This window comes from Epinephelus lanceolatus, chromosome 24 (genome assembly GCF_041903045.1).
Source record: "Epinephelus lanceolatus isolate andai-2023 chromosome 24, ASM4190304v1, whole genome shotgun sequence".
In the NCBI taxonomy this organism is placed as follows: domain Eukaryota; kingdom Metazoa; phylum Chordata; class Actinopteri; order Perciformes; family Serranidae; genus Epinephelus; species Epinephelus lanceolatus.
In genome coordinates, this window is record NC_135757.1 from 16,087,121 (window position 1) to 16,104,688 (window position 17,568).

Below are 17,568 nucleotides of genomic sequence, written 5' to 3' on the forward strand. Positions count from 1 at the left end.
CCCACCACACTGAGATTCTTGAAAAACCATTTTCACCCTGAGGCTTTTACTTTTGTCTTTGTTTCCTGCAACTGTTTTTCATCCGATTTAACCGACTTTCCTGCCCACATTTAACCATAGGATGACTCTCATACAGGAAAACTGTAAATTCTGACGTTGATTATTTTTATTTGGATCTTATGCTTTAAAATCTAAAGAGACCTATTATGCTTTTCCTTATTTTCTGCCATATATATAATGTCACAAATTCAGATGTTCATATAAAATGTAGCCAATATTTCAAATAAAGATGTAAAAATATGTATAAGTAATTCCAGTGAGGGAAAACCTCAGGCTCCAAACCGTTCTGAATTGTGTTTCCAACATTTTTTCTGCTCTGGCTACAAGCTGATGTCGGCTCATGCCAGATTTCTTTATATGGTCATCTGCTTCAGGCACGCTACTGCAAGTGTTTACATTACACACACCGCTAAATGTGGCTACATGCTAACATCAGTGAAGTATGTCATCTTGGTTGCAGATGTTTTTAATTTCTCCCCAGTTATGGATAATATTCCTGCTGGAACACGTTGCTTGTGAGGATTCTGGATTGATTTTGAAGATTTTGAATGCTGGTGCTATACTCGGTTCGTCATTCCCCGGCTGCAATGATCGCGAACAGACATCCATGGACGTACAGTATGAAGAGAAATGGATACAGCTCTGGAGTCGGGGCCCCGTTCATTTCTATGAAAGTTTCTTGGCCAAAAAAGTTAGACTTCTCTGGTGCAAATTACCTGGATCTTTTGCATCATTGGGCCCAAAGAGTTTGCATAGTTGTGCATTCACTCACTCATTTATTTGTCAATTAGTACACACACACACCTTGATAGTTCCCTCAGCGTTGGCCAGCGATGTCTGCAGTCTGTTGGTCCTGTCTCGGTTCTCTCTGGCCTCCTCTTGTGCTTTCTGAAGCTCACTCCGCAGCTTGGACAGAGAGCGTTGCAGCGCAGCTTCCTGAGCCTGGAACTCCTTACGAAGCTCAACCTTCACAAGAGCAGAGGATGACATAATTCGCTTTAGGACATAAAGACACCCCCGCCCCCAGGCTCTGAAACAGCTTTGATAAACCCCCTTAACACCACCTGTCCTGCACCAAACGGCAGACACAGACAGTGTTTTGTTTCTGTGTTTTACCTCAGTCCTTTTCCAGGCCAGCAGGTTCTCAGTGGTGAGCTGGTGCGTTCTCCTCATGGCCTCCAGCTCTCTCTCATAATACTCCTGAGCCTTTGCCAGCTTGGCCTCGTACTCCTCCACCAGACGGACCTTGTCCTTCGTTATCTCCTCCACCCTCTCCATCAATGCCTCCACCTACACATGGAGACAGATAAATAAAGAGCAAGTCTTTGTTTTTTGATTCAAAGCTTACACAATAAATTCAGAGAGCTTTGGGTACTGCAAATATTGTGCACATTTATCAACTTATCTGTTTGTTTTTAAAGATTCGTCTTTGGTAAATCTTTTATATTAGATACAGTTGAGAGGACAGGAAAAATGGGAATAAAACAAGGGGATGACATGCAACAAAGGTCCAGAATGTGACCACTGCAGGTTTATATTATACTCATGAGCCAACTGCACCAACAAAACAACCCTATTTTTTTCAATTTTAATGCGAAAATCACTTAATAAGCTTCCAAAACAGCAATTACCCCATCAAGTAACTTGCTGTTAAAACTCCACAAAAGCCCAGAATATCATGCTTCAATCCAAAGCACACCTATCTTCCTTCCTCTCACTCTTAGCCCACCTCTTGTCTATGCAGCTCAGCCAGTTTCTCCTGGTCTTCGGTGGAGGAGGCGCTCTGGTTCTGCTGGTTGTTGAGGAGTTCCTCCACCTCCTGGCGGTGGGTGGTCCTCAGATCTTCCAGCGCTCGCCGTTTTTCCGCCTCAAACTGGGCCTGAGCTTGGCTGAACGCCCGCAGCTTCTCCTCAAAATCCCGACGCATCTCCTCCACCTATTGAGACCACGAGACATATTCTATTCTGTTTGAGTCGTTGATGTGTTAATGCCAACTCAGGCTCAACCTGTGCCAAGCTAAATGCTCACAGCATCTCCTGAAAAATCTCTCTGAAATGATTGAGAAAGGGAAAAATGTTTAATTCTATTACTGTTTGCTATCTGTGTACTCATTTGTTATTTCTCTGAGAGCCAAACAGAATGCTTGCAGCTTCTCTAACGTGTTGAAACAACAGCAGCAATGTCCGTGTTTGCGGTTGCGTCGAAAGATCTGACAGACATGAGGTGGAAAAAATATATAAAAATGTAACATGGGATGTGATGTCATGTGATGGCTACAGACTGGTTCAGGTTTGTCAAGCTGGCGGCAGACAGTGTGAAGGTAGTGGCAGAGAGGAAGACAACACCAACGCTAACACACACCAATCCCGACATAGATGAACTGATGATGAACTGAGCTCAATCAGCCACCAGCTCATCACATCTAAACACACTTCAGGAGTTCATTTATGCGCACTGCCATCAGACTCTACAGAAGCAGGCAGAGATGACACTGGCGTATGATGGCATGATATGATACATGACATGATGTATGAAATCATATTGGACTGAGATATAGTTATCTTTTTACATTCTATATGATTTTACTTTACATTATTTTTGCAATCAATGATTGTTGCATTACTGTATAGTTATAACATCTAAAAGATGCTGATGCTTAACAGAGAACAGATCTCACAGCACTCCCAAGGTCGAACATTTTACTACATTTATGTCACAAAATCTACATTTTTAATTTAAAAGTTAATATATTTAGTGAAACAGCTGCGATTTGCCATGCATTAGGCGTAACGCTACCACAGCAGCACCATATACCAAGTTAAAGGTCCAGTGTGTAGGATTTAGGGGGACATATGGGCAGAAAGTTACTAAAGTTACACTAAAGTTTCCTTCAGTGTATAATCACCTGAAAATTAGAATAGTTTTGTTTTTGTTGCCATAGAATGAGCCTTACTGCACTGCCATATATCTACAGAAGCCCCTGAACGGACAAACAAAACACTGGCCCTAGATGGGGCCATTCCAACTTTCATATCAGCTACTTAAGTTAGCATTTCCTCCATTACAAACAACATTGGGAAAACATTATTTTTTTGATATGAAACTGCTTTACTCAGTGTGTAAACCAGTTTAAATCACTGGGTCTGTTTGTTTTAGAGAGGAAGAGACCTCTGCGGATAATATGGCTCCCTGTAAAAACAATTGCTGACCTCCAGAACATGAACACTTAGGAATTCCAACTAGGAGAAGTTTCAGCTGATTGCAATCTACAATCCTCACCACTAGATGCCACTAAATCCCCTTGAATGTTACACACTGTTCCTTTAAGAATCGCCATAAAGCCAGTGGGAACAAGTGGCATGCCATTTCTACTTTGCATTAACTTGTCTTACTTAAAGGACTTCACCCACAAAATCATCATTTGCATATCAATTACCCTGTTATGTTATATTAATAAAGACAGCTTTGTTTAGCTCTCATGCCTCCACTGTGAACGAAGAATCCAAAATGGCAAATATTACTGATGAATTGGAGTAAAAAGGGGATGTGTTAAACAACAGCAAACTTTCACACAACTTGTGCAGTATAATCCAAGTCTCATTTATCCAGTCGTATGCTCATTACCTCCCAAACACGTGCATTTTTAGTGAATCATCAACAATTAAAAACCTTTCCAATGTGAGCATGGCACCTGGGCAAGCATGTGGGTTTGAACTCTGCTCGTGCATTCAGCTGAGTTGCCAAAGCATACTTCTAATAAGTGTTTCAAACAGTAAGCTTTCCGCAAAATGCATGAGTTTGGGAAGTACTGAGCATACCACTGGATAAATGAGACTTGGATTATACTGCAGGAGTTGTGTGAGAGTCTGTAAACTGATATTTTGATATAGTTTTGCTGTTGTAAGTGTCCAAAGTTAACACCCCTCAAGAACCAAGTGTGGGTAGATTTTCCATTTGGTCAGACGGACAAATATTTGAACTAAAATACTCATGTAATATGCTGAATCTCAACCGTGTTTTGGTGTCATTTATGGGCACGCTGCTCTGCTGCTCCTCTGCTTTCAGTGTCACAGTCTGACACACAAACACACACAACAAACAAATGTATGTGACACAAAAAAGCAATGATTGATTTGGCCAGTAAAAAACATGATTGGCCAGGGGATTTTTTATCAAACATTCCCTCTGGCCTGTGAGTCAAAATTTAATTTTGGATACTTGGCTGTTAAATGTGGTCCCCTTTTACTCGAATTCATCAAGAATTGGGCAAACATTCATCATTCATCGAGCCATTTCTGGATTCTTCTTTTACTGTGGATGCATGTGAGAAAAGCAAATGATCATTTTGTGAGTGATATATTCCTTTAACTCGCAAGTGTTACACACTAGCAGTGATAAGCACAATGCATCATGACTTATACAAACTAAAGATAACAGTCTAGATAATACTTGCGTTTTATCAGCATTTAACGGGGTAACTGAATCATGATGCATCTCCATTGACCCGGTGTGTGTGTGTGTGTGTGTGTGTGTGTGTGTGTGTGTGTGTGTGTGTGCGTGTGTGTGTGTGTATCTGAGTAAACCCTTACCTCTCTGCTCATAGAAACCACTCTCTGTGTGTGCTGGGCCTCTGTGCAGAGCTGCGAATCCTCCATTCTCTGTCTGTACATCTCAAACTCTGCTAAAGCCTGGCAGTGAGAAAACATTAAAACAGCTGCATTATTTTACATCAAATTACAGCAACTGCAATAAATCACACAAATGTACAAGTGCGATTTCACGCAATCATTGCTATATTACATCACAAGATTATTAGATGCCATGCAGATGAATTCAGATTTAATTACTTCAGTTCATTAAAGGCAGCTGCAGAACTATGACATAACCCGGCATGAAGATTATGACATGTGAAGTAAACTGTCCTTATAATTTGCATGTGTGAAGCTCTGCAAACATCCACTCTGAGCAAACAGAAACACAGCCAAACTAAATGGAGCCCCTGTGGTGCCCAGCAGCCGTGAGTGACCTGTCTCTTCATGTGTTCGTGGAGTTCGACAGATTCTTCCAGACTGGCCAGCCGCCGCCTCAGGTCTGCCTCGTCTGCCATTTTGCTCTTGTACTGCATGATCTTGTCCCTGGTTTCAGTCACGATGTGTTGGACCTGAGTGGGAAGGAAAAAAAGTTAAAACAGTCGTCACGTTGAGAGCTGCAGAAATAATTTAGCACAAGAATTTGGTCTCATAAAGCTGAATGTATAGAGCCAGTTTGACAATATGACACCGAACTATTTTGTTCCGTTACAACATGTCGAGGATTTCCAAAGCCCACGTACAGAGTGGGAGGAAAATGTAGAAATAAATAAAAATAGGAGGCAGCACAACAACTGCTGTGTCCAAATGTTTTTTGGCAGGGAGAAAAAACCCACTTTAAAAATTTAACACTTGAAAGCAACACAAATTAGACTAACAACTTAGACTATGGTGCACTAAAGCCTCGCCCTGGAAGCAATACGAATGAAATTAACAAAATTTAAACCAGTTTCATATCCACTTAGGGTTTGTCCTTGAATAAACTGTCATTGGAGATCTTGGTTTTTGATCCAGCGCCAAATTTATTTTATTTCTGTAAAGCCAGTCCAAAAAAATCGACTGTATTGAATAAAACTTTTTTGGCAGCTGCGGTAGATGCAGCCTGGTGGAGGTTGAACAAGACTTACTCAAGGTAACAAACAGCACATCACATGGCTTATCACACTTCCATAATGTGTGTCACTTAAATTATAGACCGCAGATGGAGCACATACTACCAGTGACAAATTATTAATTAAAGGCTGAATGAATGACTTGTGAAGCATAATGAATGCAGATGCTTCTAATAGGGGCATAAGGAGTATGGTGATGATGTGAATCACATTCCACATAAAGTCTGGAAAAAATATTGTGAATTTCAATGGAGGATGTCAAGCTTAACCTCATGGAGAACATTTGTCAAGAGGAGTCTTAGTAGATATTTCATCACACATTGTGGCTCCAAGGAAGCCAACAACCACCACTTATCTTAGGTCAGTCCAAGAGTTAAGATTTTTGCTCCAGATTTATACAAAATTGCTTTTAATTGGGAAAAACTCAGCCTGTCTGTGCAGAATTGCATGTTCTCCCCGTGTCAGCGTGCGTTTTCTTTGGGTACTCCGGCTTCCTCCCAAAATGTTTCTGCCCCTTTTAAACTAAGTCAATAAGGCTAATACAGGCATCACAAATTGAATCAATGTGTCAGGTTGTTTCAAGTATGAGGACATAATTTTTTTTCTACAAATACTAAGAATTTCTCTACATTTACAAACTTGCATTTCTCTGGCAGAGTTTTTGACGGATGTAAAGGATGATTTACGAGCACAGGCTTACTGATAATCATTTAAAAAGCTCATAAATTGGAAAAGCTCAGAAAATAACTAATTTCAGACAAGTGGACAACTATTAGTAGCCAGGTTAACTGTAAACCGGTGCTAATGGGTGATGCTGCTCTGGTGTTTTGCAGGCTAGCAAGACTTGCAAGTTTACGGCCCATCGGCTCTCAGATCTCATGCCGTTCATATGGCATTGAAAAATTATGTCAAGCATGGACATTCTCGGCTTACTAGTTTAAAACATTCATCTCAACTCATTCTGAGCGTCTAATGACTCACCACTAACATTTTACTCCTGTCTCGTCTTGTCAACAAAAACAAAACGTTCATTGTGTCATAGTTTTTAATTATCAAAGCTCTATTTCTAGCTATCATATCTCATTTTTGTCATGGTAAAAAAGGTCTTGACTTCATTAATGAAATTAACACTGCTAGTAAAGTAACTACTATTTTGTGTTCTTTAATTACAGTGTAAAAAGCTGAAAAGATGGATCACTCTGTAAATGTATCTCATTACAGATGACTGTGTGACCTGCTGCTGCTAAGTAATCCCAAATAAAGGGGAAAAAATGTCCAAAAAAAAGGAAAGAAAGAAAGAAATGATATGAATCACATCCTCTTGTGTTTGCATTCACCAGATGTCAGATGTACACCTACAGGAGATTTAGGAGCAATGTGTTAGGCACCACCATCATCAAAACACCAAATAAGGGTTCATCTTTATCTTTTAGATGATGGTGTTCATCCATCCAGCAAAGGGTCTAAAATCCCGGAGAATCCATCTCAAGGAGCACTGGAGCTGTTCTGAAGGCTTACGGTGTGAAAACACCTCACTAACACACTTCACGGTGGTTTTTCCTTTCATTTGGCCGCCATCTGCACCCACAGTTTTAAAGTGAGTAAATCAGCTGAAAGGACAAAGCGTCACATCTGTAAACTGTGGATAACAGATGCTGGTGAGACATTAACTAATCTTTACTCTACCTTAATGGCATCACTGCCTTTACTCAAATGACACTGTATTTGTTCTGAGCAATTAAGATGAACGCTCGAAAATGAAGGTGAAGCAGACAAGTAGCATGAATAAAATGGGTCTGGGCCATCAGAGTTTGAAAATAGTACTTTAACAGAAAGTTCCACATCAGCTGCAGCCATCTTGGTTGTTTTAAAAAGCCTCAACAGCGCTCCTCTTTACTAGATAGGTTAATGATCACCGTAATGTTCCCATATTCCTGTATGTATTCATCACGCATTTTGCGTAACGCTTGAAGGCTCTACAAGTTGTTAGTCATCATCTGAAGCACGCCCCATATTAGATAAAGGGGCGACTAGATGACTGAATGTTGCTCCCCTCCCAGGTCAATACTAGGATTACTAGTCGGTTAAACCTATTATTAAGACAGCCAGAGGAAAACAGGAGGAGTAAGGATCAGTATGTGAGACTGACCAGCTGCTCTGATCATCAACGTCTCTCCCTCTGTCCCTCTTTCACGCAGATAATATGGACAGAACAACGTGCATGCGACTGTTACAAGTCCGCAGCAAATTAGTCGTTAGGAACATCCCTAGCTGTGATTGGCTCTACCCAGGCAAGGGCGGCTGGAAATCTGTCTGAAGAGGACACGGACCAGACGTTATCTGCCAGAGCAAATAAAACATGAGCCAGCAGATTCTTCTGGTTCCCAGGCTATGTGTGAGCACCTTCCCCTGAAATGTGACAAAAACAAGGGTGCATCATCCACAGTGCAGCACTGACCTGCTCCCTGCAGACAGCTAAAATACAGTCAGTCTTGACGCCAAAATTGCAGTGTGACAGCAGCGCCTCCTGTTCCTCTACTCCCACTGCAGCACACTGCCAGTCACTAAAATACTGAATGGGCCAAGAAAAATCCTCACTCATGAGAGTGTCACAAATTTCTCCACTGAAACTAATGAAAAAACAGCATTTAAAGATAAATCTCTATCTCATGACAGCCTGGCTCATTCCTGAAAGAGTGATGCTGTTTGTGTTGGGCACTAGGATGATGGAGAACGACTTTATCCCAATGTTACTGTGCTGTATATAATCATGGGTGTTGTGCTCTGCTATGTCCATACCTCATCCTCGTGGGCTTCTTTCAGAGACTCGATTTCCTCCTCGTGCTCGTCGTTCTTGGTGTTGAGAGCATAAATTACCTGGAGACAGGAAGAGAATTAGACGACAGAATGAGGATGGGATATAAAGCTCTTATTAACTGTTTCAATATCAGATCAATAGTTCCACAGTGAGGAGTAAATCTCAGTTCTGCATTCAGAGTGCAGCAAAATCAATACCAATAACATCAGGAAAGGAGAGAAATGGGTTTCGCACACTGATTAAAGACAGAAGTATCCAGAGACAGAGCTGTGTATTCACAGCAGCTGCTGTAAAATACAGTCACCTCTTTTTTCAGAAGTGTTTTGTATCTAAACTTTTCTTGAGCAATGAGTGTTTTGTAAAGAAAGCCAAGAAAAGCCTGACTTAGGTAAACCTCACAAACTGAGTCACACAAAACAAGTCACAGCAAAGAAGCCATGACGAAGGTCTTTGTATCCAAAAGCTGACAAAACAAATCTGATGCAAAGGAGATGACTGATCAGATGTTTTGACCTTTTTTATTCCCAGAAATCCCACATGGCTCTCAGATGTTGTCACCTGATACTCTGCTGGCTGCAGCACCCTCCACAAACAAGCCTAAGTGAAAACCATCTTGTCAGTCATGCTTGCTCTCTCTCTCCCTCAGATGTATAAGAAGGTTTTAAATGTGCTGCAGGTAAATGATATGCAGGAGCTTTAAAATACGCTTAAGCTTCAGCAAATTGAAGCCCCTGGTGAGCAGCTAATATTCAGTCATGGTCAGCTGAATTACAGCCCCGCTGGCATGAGAACTAGAAGCTCCACATTTTGTTCCACTTGCAGGTGATGTGAAAGGTTACGTACAGCATGTAATGGACACATACATGGTAATTATCCTCCATAAGGCTTTAGCATGTAATTACTGTTCGCCTGGAGGGGATCAAGCATCCAGTCATGTGTGGGAATAAGTGTGTGAATTAGGGCTGGGTGATATATCCTGAAAATTATATCATGATATTTTTAGGCTATATCTCAATACACGATATATATCTCGATATACTTAAATCTCCTCCGAAGGATTTTAATTAACGCTAGGACAGGGAGACAAAATCGAAAATAACAAAAAACCCTCTATGATCCAGAAAATATTAACATCATGCAATTTTTGATCAATAATCATCCATACAGTGGACATAACAATCGAGTGGATGAAAGAAACTGTAAGTTGCTAAATTTCCATCACTTTATTGTAATCCAGCCTTTAAAATGAGGGAAAAACAACATTCATGCCATATCATGATACAACGACATCCAAAATCTAAGACAATATATAGTCTCATATCTCAATAACGATATACTGTCTTCATATTGCCAAGCCCTAGTGTGAATCTATCTGTCCACTGCTATTTTTGCACAAACTACTGGACTAATCAGCCTAATACTTTTATGCCCATTTATGACTTTATGCTCAATAACCTCTTTTGATTGCGATGATTCATAATTGTTGAAAAAATCCTGTTTTATTTACTGTTTTATACCATCATAGGGATCAACAAGCTCACATAACAAAAGGCATTCACAGCAATTGGCTTGGCTAAAAACAAGAAGCCTTACTGTCTGTTACAGGCCATATTTTGCTCCTTCTTGTGGCTAAAAAACCAAGATCCATAAAAAAGTTTGGTGCCGTTTTCAACTGGAGCATCTGCAGATTAATTCCAAACCTGATAAGTTATAATCCACTGCAGTTAAGCACAATAGGAGATGAATAAACCCCCGAATTTGTTGTCTTCAGCATCATCTTGACTGTAAGGGAGCCAACAGGGACAACTGAGTGAGATTCCTGGGACCGTAAAGGGAGGTAGGGAGGGGTTTTATTGGACATTGTGTCCGAGGTGTGTCTCCATAAAGCCCGTCTACTTTAGTTACACCTTGATAATGTAACCTGCATATTGTCTCCTCTTCTTTCCACTGCTGTTATTTATACATGCTGGACACACAGCCTACCCTGCACTCCCTGTTCCCTACAAATGCCCCCAGGCACACCTGCTGCAGATCCTCGCTCTACTGAGAGCACTTTTCTGACATTTAAACACCACTAGGATCAACATCCAAGTAATAATCACAGCTGGGAACTTTTTATTATTGAAAGCTCCACTGAAAAACTAAAAGCACTGCTGTAATACATCTGTACGTCAACCACAGATAACAATTATTTACATCCTGTACATATTCATGCACTGACGTCCATTTGCCTGACTTAAGAAATGCCCTCAAAGGCAGCATGGTCACACCATGTTCACCCTGGCCATGGAGGCGCCCTGATATATCAATTGTTTCGCAAGCAGCTGACTGGCCATTCACACCAGCAGCACATTTCTCCACACCAGTCAGCAAGTGATTCTGCGCGCCTGCTCTTTTCTAATCACACGTAGAGCTCTGTCTCCATCTGCTAGTGTGAGTATGTGCTTGTGTGTGTGTGTGTGTGTGTGTGTGCATCTGCTCGATTCGCTCTCTGTTTAGACACAACTGACAAATATGTGGATGAGTAAGCATTAGATGCATATTTTAACATTTACAGGAATCAGATCATCATATATAACATATCGTTTGTAACAGATTATCAATCTTGCCAGATTCGCTCGCAGCTCACAGAAAAAACAGACCAGATGCCAGAACTATCACTGCAGATCGCAAGCCAGCCCCGGAGCTCGGGGCCATAGCAGATCCAGAGTGGACTGGCCAATTTGTCAACGTAGGTGGCGAGAGAAAGCAGGCAGCGCTCCATAGAAAATTGATGCACTTCCCGGCACTTCTGCATCCCATATGACCCTGGTGTTGTTCTCATGATATCCATGTATGTACATTAGTGTTTCTGACATACATGTCATGTCATGGTTTCGTGTAGGGCTGGCTCATAATTCAATATCATCTATCACGGGTTATTTTGGTCAATACCTTGAAGGTATAAAGTACTGATACCCAGCCCTGATGACATGTTGTCCAACTGCATCTGAAGACAAAAGCATTTAAGAGTGTCAGTCTCTCCCTCAAGAGATTCATGGTGGTCGCAGACAAAGTGACAGGACTAGTTATGTGACAGAGAAGAAAGAGAAGATTAAAACATGCCTCCGCACACCTGGCCAAGTGGGAGTGATTGTCAGACTGTCGGCTTCTGAGAAGTCACAAAAATGTGTCGCCGTCACCCCAATTCGGTTGTCAGACAGAGAGTTTCCAGCTGATAGATGACAAGCACGTTGTTTGAAGCACACTGAGGCCCTGAAGCGACCCTAATGATCACAAATGAGACCTGGTTACTGAAATTACACCCATTTTGGTTTGTGCACTTTTGCAGCTAACTGTTGCAAGACTGGAGAAAAGCTCTGCAGCACAAACACTCAATCTGAGGTCAAAAAGCGTACACGGACGATATTTGTAAAAAGGACTTGGTTTTTGTCTCCTGAAGAAGTCGTTCTGAATAAAAGATGTATCAGTGATATAATTTAAACTTTTAAAGTTTTTTTCATTTTAAAGTGCAACGACATGACTGATTTCTGCTCATTTTGCCGCCTGCTGATAATCACTACCTGCATGTTTTTATTTACCGGTACATCACCGGTGCAACCTCGACAGTATGTTTCAGCTGGCAGTGAAAGGAGCCGAGTAAGGTAGGTGTTAGCCTTCTGTTCTCCTCAAGTGTGAGCCTTTGATTCCCAGCAGTAAGCCGGCCATGGAAACGTTCCTTCAATTATACATGATTATTTTAATGACGCTGGTGTGCCTGCTGCTTTCATCTCGCTCTCCTCTCCCTCTGCTCTCATCCTTTTATCTCTCCCGCTTTTTGTTCTGTATCTGCTTCTCTCTCCGCTCTCTTTCTCTCCCCATCTCCCAGGAATAAGGAGACCTCGCATTACTGTTTGTGTCTCCATCTTAACACTAAAGCTTTCCATAAATAATCATTCACGATGCAATTTCTCTGTGTTTTAAAGTGATTCTGTTGCAAATCAGCTATAACCAGCAGTGAAAACATATTTGTTGACTGAATTATGTAGCATGATGAACAGTTCTAACATGGTTTTGTAGATTAATCAATGATGAAAATGGCAGCAGTCCAAGTGCCAACACAGTGCTTTATAATGCATCATATATATCTAAGGTGGAGACTGGGGTTGAAGTGAGGACAGAAAGGAGATAAAAATAAGATGGAATATATTTTTCTATGTGTGTTTATATGAAATTCCCACTGCCACTGTGGGAATATCAACAATATCTGTGCATAGCAACCATGGTAAGGTTAAGGAAAACAAATCCAAGACAAATTTTTGCCCAAGGACACCAAAATTAAACTTCCTACCACAGCTTTATTCTCAAAAATCAAAGCTCATAGTTGGTGCATGCTTGAATAAAACTCCTTGTTCTTAGTTTCAACCACTAATTGAAAAACTTTCACACACGATCAATGACTAAAAAGTGTTGCCTACATCTGATATGACAGATATGTTACTATTTGATTGATGATATCGTATATTTATTATACGATTGATTAACTTCAAAGCCCTTAAGCTCAGCTAATTTTGATTTTATTCCTGGGATTTGATGGAAGTTTTAATATCCCATGGTTTACTGTAATTCTTTTTCAGAGTCTTATCCACCCTGACAGCAATGATGTTCTAGAAGAAGTCCTCAGTAATTTGGATTTTCTTGGCATGAAAATGGTCAACTGGAAAACTCTGATCTGAACTTCAAGCACATTGTTATCCTTTGCATGACTGAAACCTTCACAGCAGAGATACAGGAGCTGTTGCGGATTGCAACACTACTAATTTTACATCTGATTTCAATGTGTTAAGATGCAAACATGCTGTAAAATGTGTTGCTTCCACTGCGCTGGAGCCGAATCTGTTTTAACAGACTTAATTGGCATCTGTCAACCAGACTGGTGTAACGTGACAAGCTATAAAAAGCTGATCAACATTCTCAGTAGCAGAGAAGCATCCAGCCATCATAAATATTGCAGTTTTTTTAAACAATTCTCCACCACATAGGAGAGAACATTAACAATATACAGCAGATTTTCCTCCCATTTTCATCATCCAGCTGAGCACCTGCTGAGTTAGCTACCACATGAAAGTAAGGCAGAGCATGCATGTGTCCATCCCTCGGTATGGGAACTTTTACAATAAAAGAATATGAAGGGAGTGACAGCAAATAGTTTCTTCCTCTCTTCTCTGCCGGGGGTTTCACAGGAAAGTTTTCCAGCCTGAGGCTCCAATCACACCGAGCCAGGAGGCAACACAACAGCCTGCAGCTGCTACAGCTACAGTCAATCACTCACTGAGCAGTGAGACATTTATCATGGATCTCCTTTGTGTACCACCGTCCTTCCTGCTGCTGACCTCTCTATTGGCGAGAGGAAGATGAAAACTACAGCGTGGTTCCTCTGCATCCTATGATTTCCCCCGAGCTGCTTCTTTTCACTTGGCTGATGTCAGAAAGAATTGTTAACTCATTACGGTCTGTTTCCATCTTCAGTTTGACATTGCGTCCACTCTTACTGATTTATGTGTGGGCAGGGGGATTCGATTTTCCCTAACCAATCACTAGAGACCAATGTATTCGCCTGGATCTAATGTAATTTTAAGTCCGCACTGATCCATAGCCATGTCATCATACTGATTTTGCTGAGGTTTTAAAAGTGAAGTGGAGCAAAGTAAAACAAGTCCAAATGTTGAGCCATATAAGGAAGACATGTCTGTTTAGAACTGCCTTGATAGCAGCATGTATTAGGGTTGGATACCAAACCTTTTAAGGGTGCGGACAAAATTATGTCCATACTACCGAGTATCGATTCACGATAAATCCATCGGTGCCAAATTTTGGTCCCTGGGAGTGCATCTGGATTTAGAAAAGAGGCAAAAGTGCCGCAAAGTGCCCCCAAGCCATGAAGCCAGCCACGGAGCTCTAAGATCGGCAACGAAACTTCGCTGAGCTGCAGGGTTTAACTTCAGACATGAACTAAAAACCACTGTTTTATGTCACCATGCCACATGAATCCGTCAACCTGATCTCGGTGGAGTGGGTGAATTCAAAGACCTGGACCCAGATGATCTTTTCACATGATCTAAAAGCACTTCACTGGCAGAGTGAGCTTAACAGAATAGATGTAGGGTTTGCACGCAGATCTGCAATCACATATATTTAGAAAGAAAAGGCCATTATTGGGCAGAGGTATAATTATTCAAAGTCTTTAAAATAATGATGATTCTCTCGCTGGGAATAATAAAAAAGATAAGAAAGATTAACTTTCTCACTGCATCCTTTTTATTCCTGTCAGAAAGACAGAACATTGAAACCATTGTGGCACACTAAAACATCCCACAGGAATCTCATTAAAATGTATCATTACAGTCCATTCAGCTTGAGCGCTTCCCAAGCGGTGGAGCATTGATCCAGTCCATAATCAATCAAACTGCACTGTATCTACTGTATGATGGAGGTGGACAAATGACTGGCTGCTTGCAAATTTTCATCCAAAGGCCAGTTATGAGCTGGATTTACAGTCCCAGTCCTTTTATCACCAAGATGTCAAAAACAGAGCAGCTCTGCGCAGAATAAGAGCGGAAATGACAATAGGGGGCCCAGGAGGGATGTTTCTGAGGCTAAAGGACATTTTGTTCAGTTGATCACTATTGACTCAACTACAGAATAAAGGTCATTGAAGTCTGGAGTAGAACAACTGCAGCATTTGGCTCCAACAAAGCCCTGTTGCTCTGCTCTCATCATTTTCAGAGGATTACCATCATATTCACTAATTAAAGGATTAATGGAAGTCTTATTCTCAGAGGTGCTGTAGTCTTAACGGGATCCCACGGCATTTGAGCTTTTAGTCCAGTTTTCCTTCACCACACACTCCATGAAGTGGCAACAGAGTCTCTGTTACCAATTAGCTGAAGCACACAGTGCATTTACTTTGTCCTCCCAGTCGTGATGTAAAAGCACTTTGCATCTGCTCCTTCTTTTCGTTGTTGTGCTGCTCCGATGCTCCAAGGACACTTGGCGCGCACGCTTTCCTCCCTGAGCATCACTACACCACATCACAACCTCAGTCACAAACACAGCGGGCAAGAAGAACAAGGGCACACTGAGTCTCTGTGATAGAGAAAGCACAAGTAGTGTTTTCTGTGATATTGAGAAAAGAGCAGGGTACAAACTAAGATATGGTGTAGAAAACATCTTTTGATCCAGTTAGCTCTTTAAAAACAGTATAAAAACTGTATTCCCAAACCTTCTCGCTATCAACTCATATTGACAACATTAGTCCTTCAATGTACGAAAGCCTACAGATATGAGCATTAAATGGACCAATACCGACACAACAGCGGACTGCAGGCTTCAATCTGGGTTCTTATTTTTGGAGGTTAACTGTGTGAAACTCTTGAGGGACTGCTGTGACCTCCTAGCAAGTATCCAAGCATTCATTTCAAAACAACAAGTTGACATGGCCGGAGCTTTGAGCAGAACGCCGGCTGTTATAATTTCCTCGCTACAAATGTTAGTGTCACTAAATTTAAGCTACAACTTAAACTTTTTAATATCCACTATGTGGCAATCTGCGCCAATTTCTCTGTAGCTGTGAGGACCTACTTGCTTGACAAAAATGAACTATGTGATCTCTAAGTGATCTTTGCCTTCAAATACATTGGGCTGTGACGGTTCATGCATTCGTACCAAACATCATGGTATGGAGGTCATAATCCAATGCATGCAGCCACGCTCAGAATATGTAGACTAATGCATGTAATGCAAAACCAAAGTTCACAAGTGCGACTTTTGGCAGATATTTTTAGCCATAAGCTGTTAGCAACATGCCCCGAGGTTAGCATAACAAGCAAATTGGCAACAAGTCAGTCACACCATGACATGCACAAATGAGGTGGCTGTGGCTCAGGAGGTAAAGCAGATCGTCCACTAATTGGAAGATCAGCAATTCAATCCCCAGCTCCACCAGTCTGCAAGTATCCTTAGGCAAGATAATGAAACTCTATTGGTGTGTGAGTTTATTTAACTGAGTAGAAAGTGGTGTGTGTGTGTGTGTGTGTGTGTGTGTGTGTGTGTGTGTGTGTGAATGGGTAAATGTCACAGAGAGTGTTAAGGCGCTTTGAGTGGTGAAACATTAGAAAGGCACTGTACAATGTAAGTCCATTTAACAAATGAAACAGGACTGGAGGACATGCCTGAAGGTTTCAACCCTGCTTCCCTTTGCTCCTAATTTTTTCCAGTCGCCAGAAAAAAATCTCCTACGGCCCTGATAGCATTTTCCCCACAGACCACCACTATTATAGAAAGAGACATCTGCAAAACTGCTGACAGGACACCTTGAACTGCAAACAACATCAATTATGACTCTGTCTATTACATTTTTTGATCCATGGTGGTTTAATATCTGTATAAAACTTGACTACTCATTACATTTTGGACTAAAAAGTTGTAATTTCTGGATCCAGTATCTAGATCTAATAATACATCCATGGTTCCTGGTCAGCTACAAGAGCAAAAGAGAAATAGTTGTGTCAAAGATGGGGACGATGTGCCGGCATTGCTTCACCGTTGTAGGAGATGTGAATGGAAACACATTGGACATGCCGACACACTTTTGATAGCATCACCCAGACGTGCCAATCACCAACATGATAAATGCTTGGGTGCTTTCAATGTTTTAATATGGCCAATATGGAATACATTGAAAAATCCTATTTATCAGTCTATGTATTTTAGTATTTTTAGTTTTATGGCAAAAGGTGTTTTCAGTTTTAAAGACCTGTTGTTGCCTTTTAGGTAAGTGTTCAGTGTTTTATTCCTTGGCACTCCAAGTCTGTATTCTTGAATCCATCATCCAATAAAGCCTTGCACACCTGTTCATTTCGCATTTTATTGCACTATTTGTTGCAGAAATTCACAATACGAGACAAAAATGGAAAGACACATCTGTTCCTTTCTCTCAACTGGAGTTACC

At 41.1% G+C, this 17,568-nt stretch overlaps 1 protein-coding gene across 3 annotated transcripts in view; it reads right to left on the reverse strand.

The window, feature by feature from the left end:
- The window catches only part of fam184aa (family with sequence similarity 184 member Aa), a 67,835-nt gene that overhangs the window by 43,942 nt on the left and 6,325 nt on the right, over positions 1–17,568 (reverse strand). For 2 of the 3 annotated variants that reach the window (XM_033624386.2, XM_078165997.1), the window contains exons 2-7: positions 8,561–8,638; positions 5,087–5,221; positions 4,650–4,748; positions 1,790–1,996; positions 1,177–1,350; positions 865–1,026 (exon numbers count right to left, since the gene is read on the reverse strand). In XM_033624386.2, the coding sequence (XP_033480277.1) occupies positions 865–1,026; positions 1,177–1,350; positions 1,790–1,996; positions 4,650–4,748; positions 5,087–5,221; positions 8,561–8,638 (855 nt within the window). The remainder of the gene's footprint in view (positions 1–864; positions 1,027–1,176; positions 1,351–1,789; positions 1,997–4,649; positions 4,749–5,086; positions 5,222–8,560; positions 8,639–17,568) is intronic. The other variant, XM_078165998.1, reaches the window with a different exon arrangement.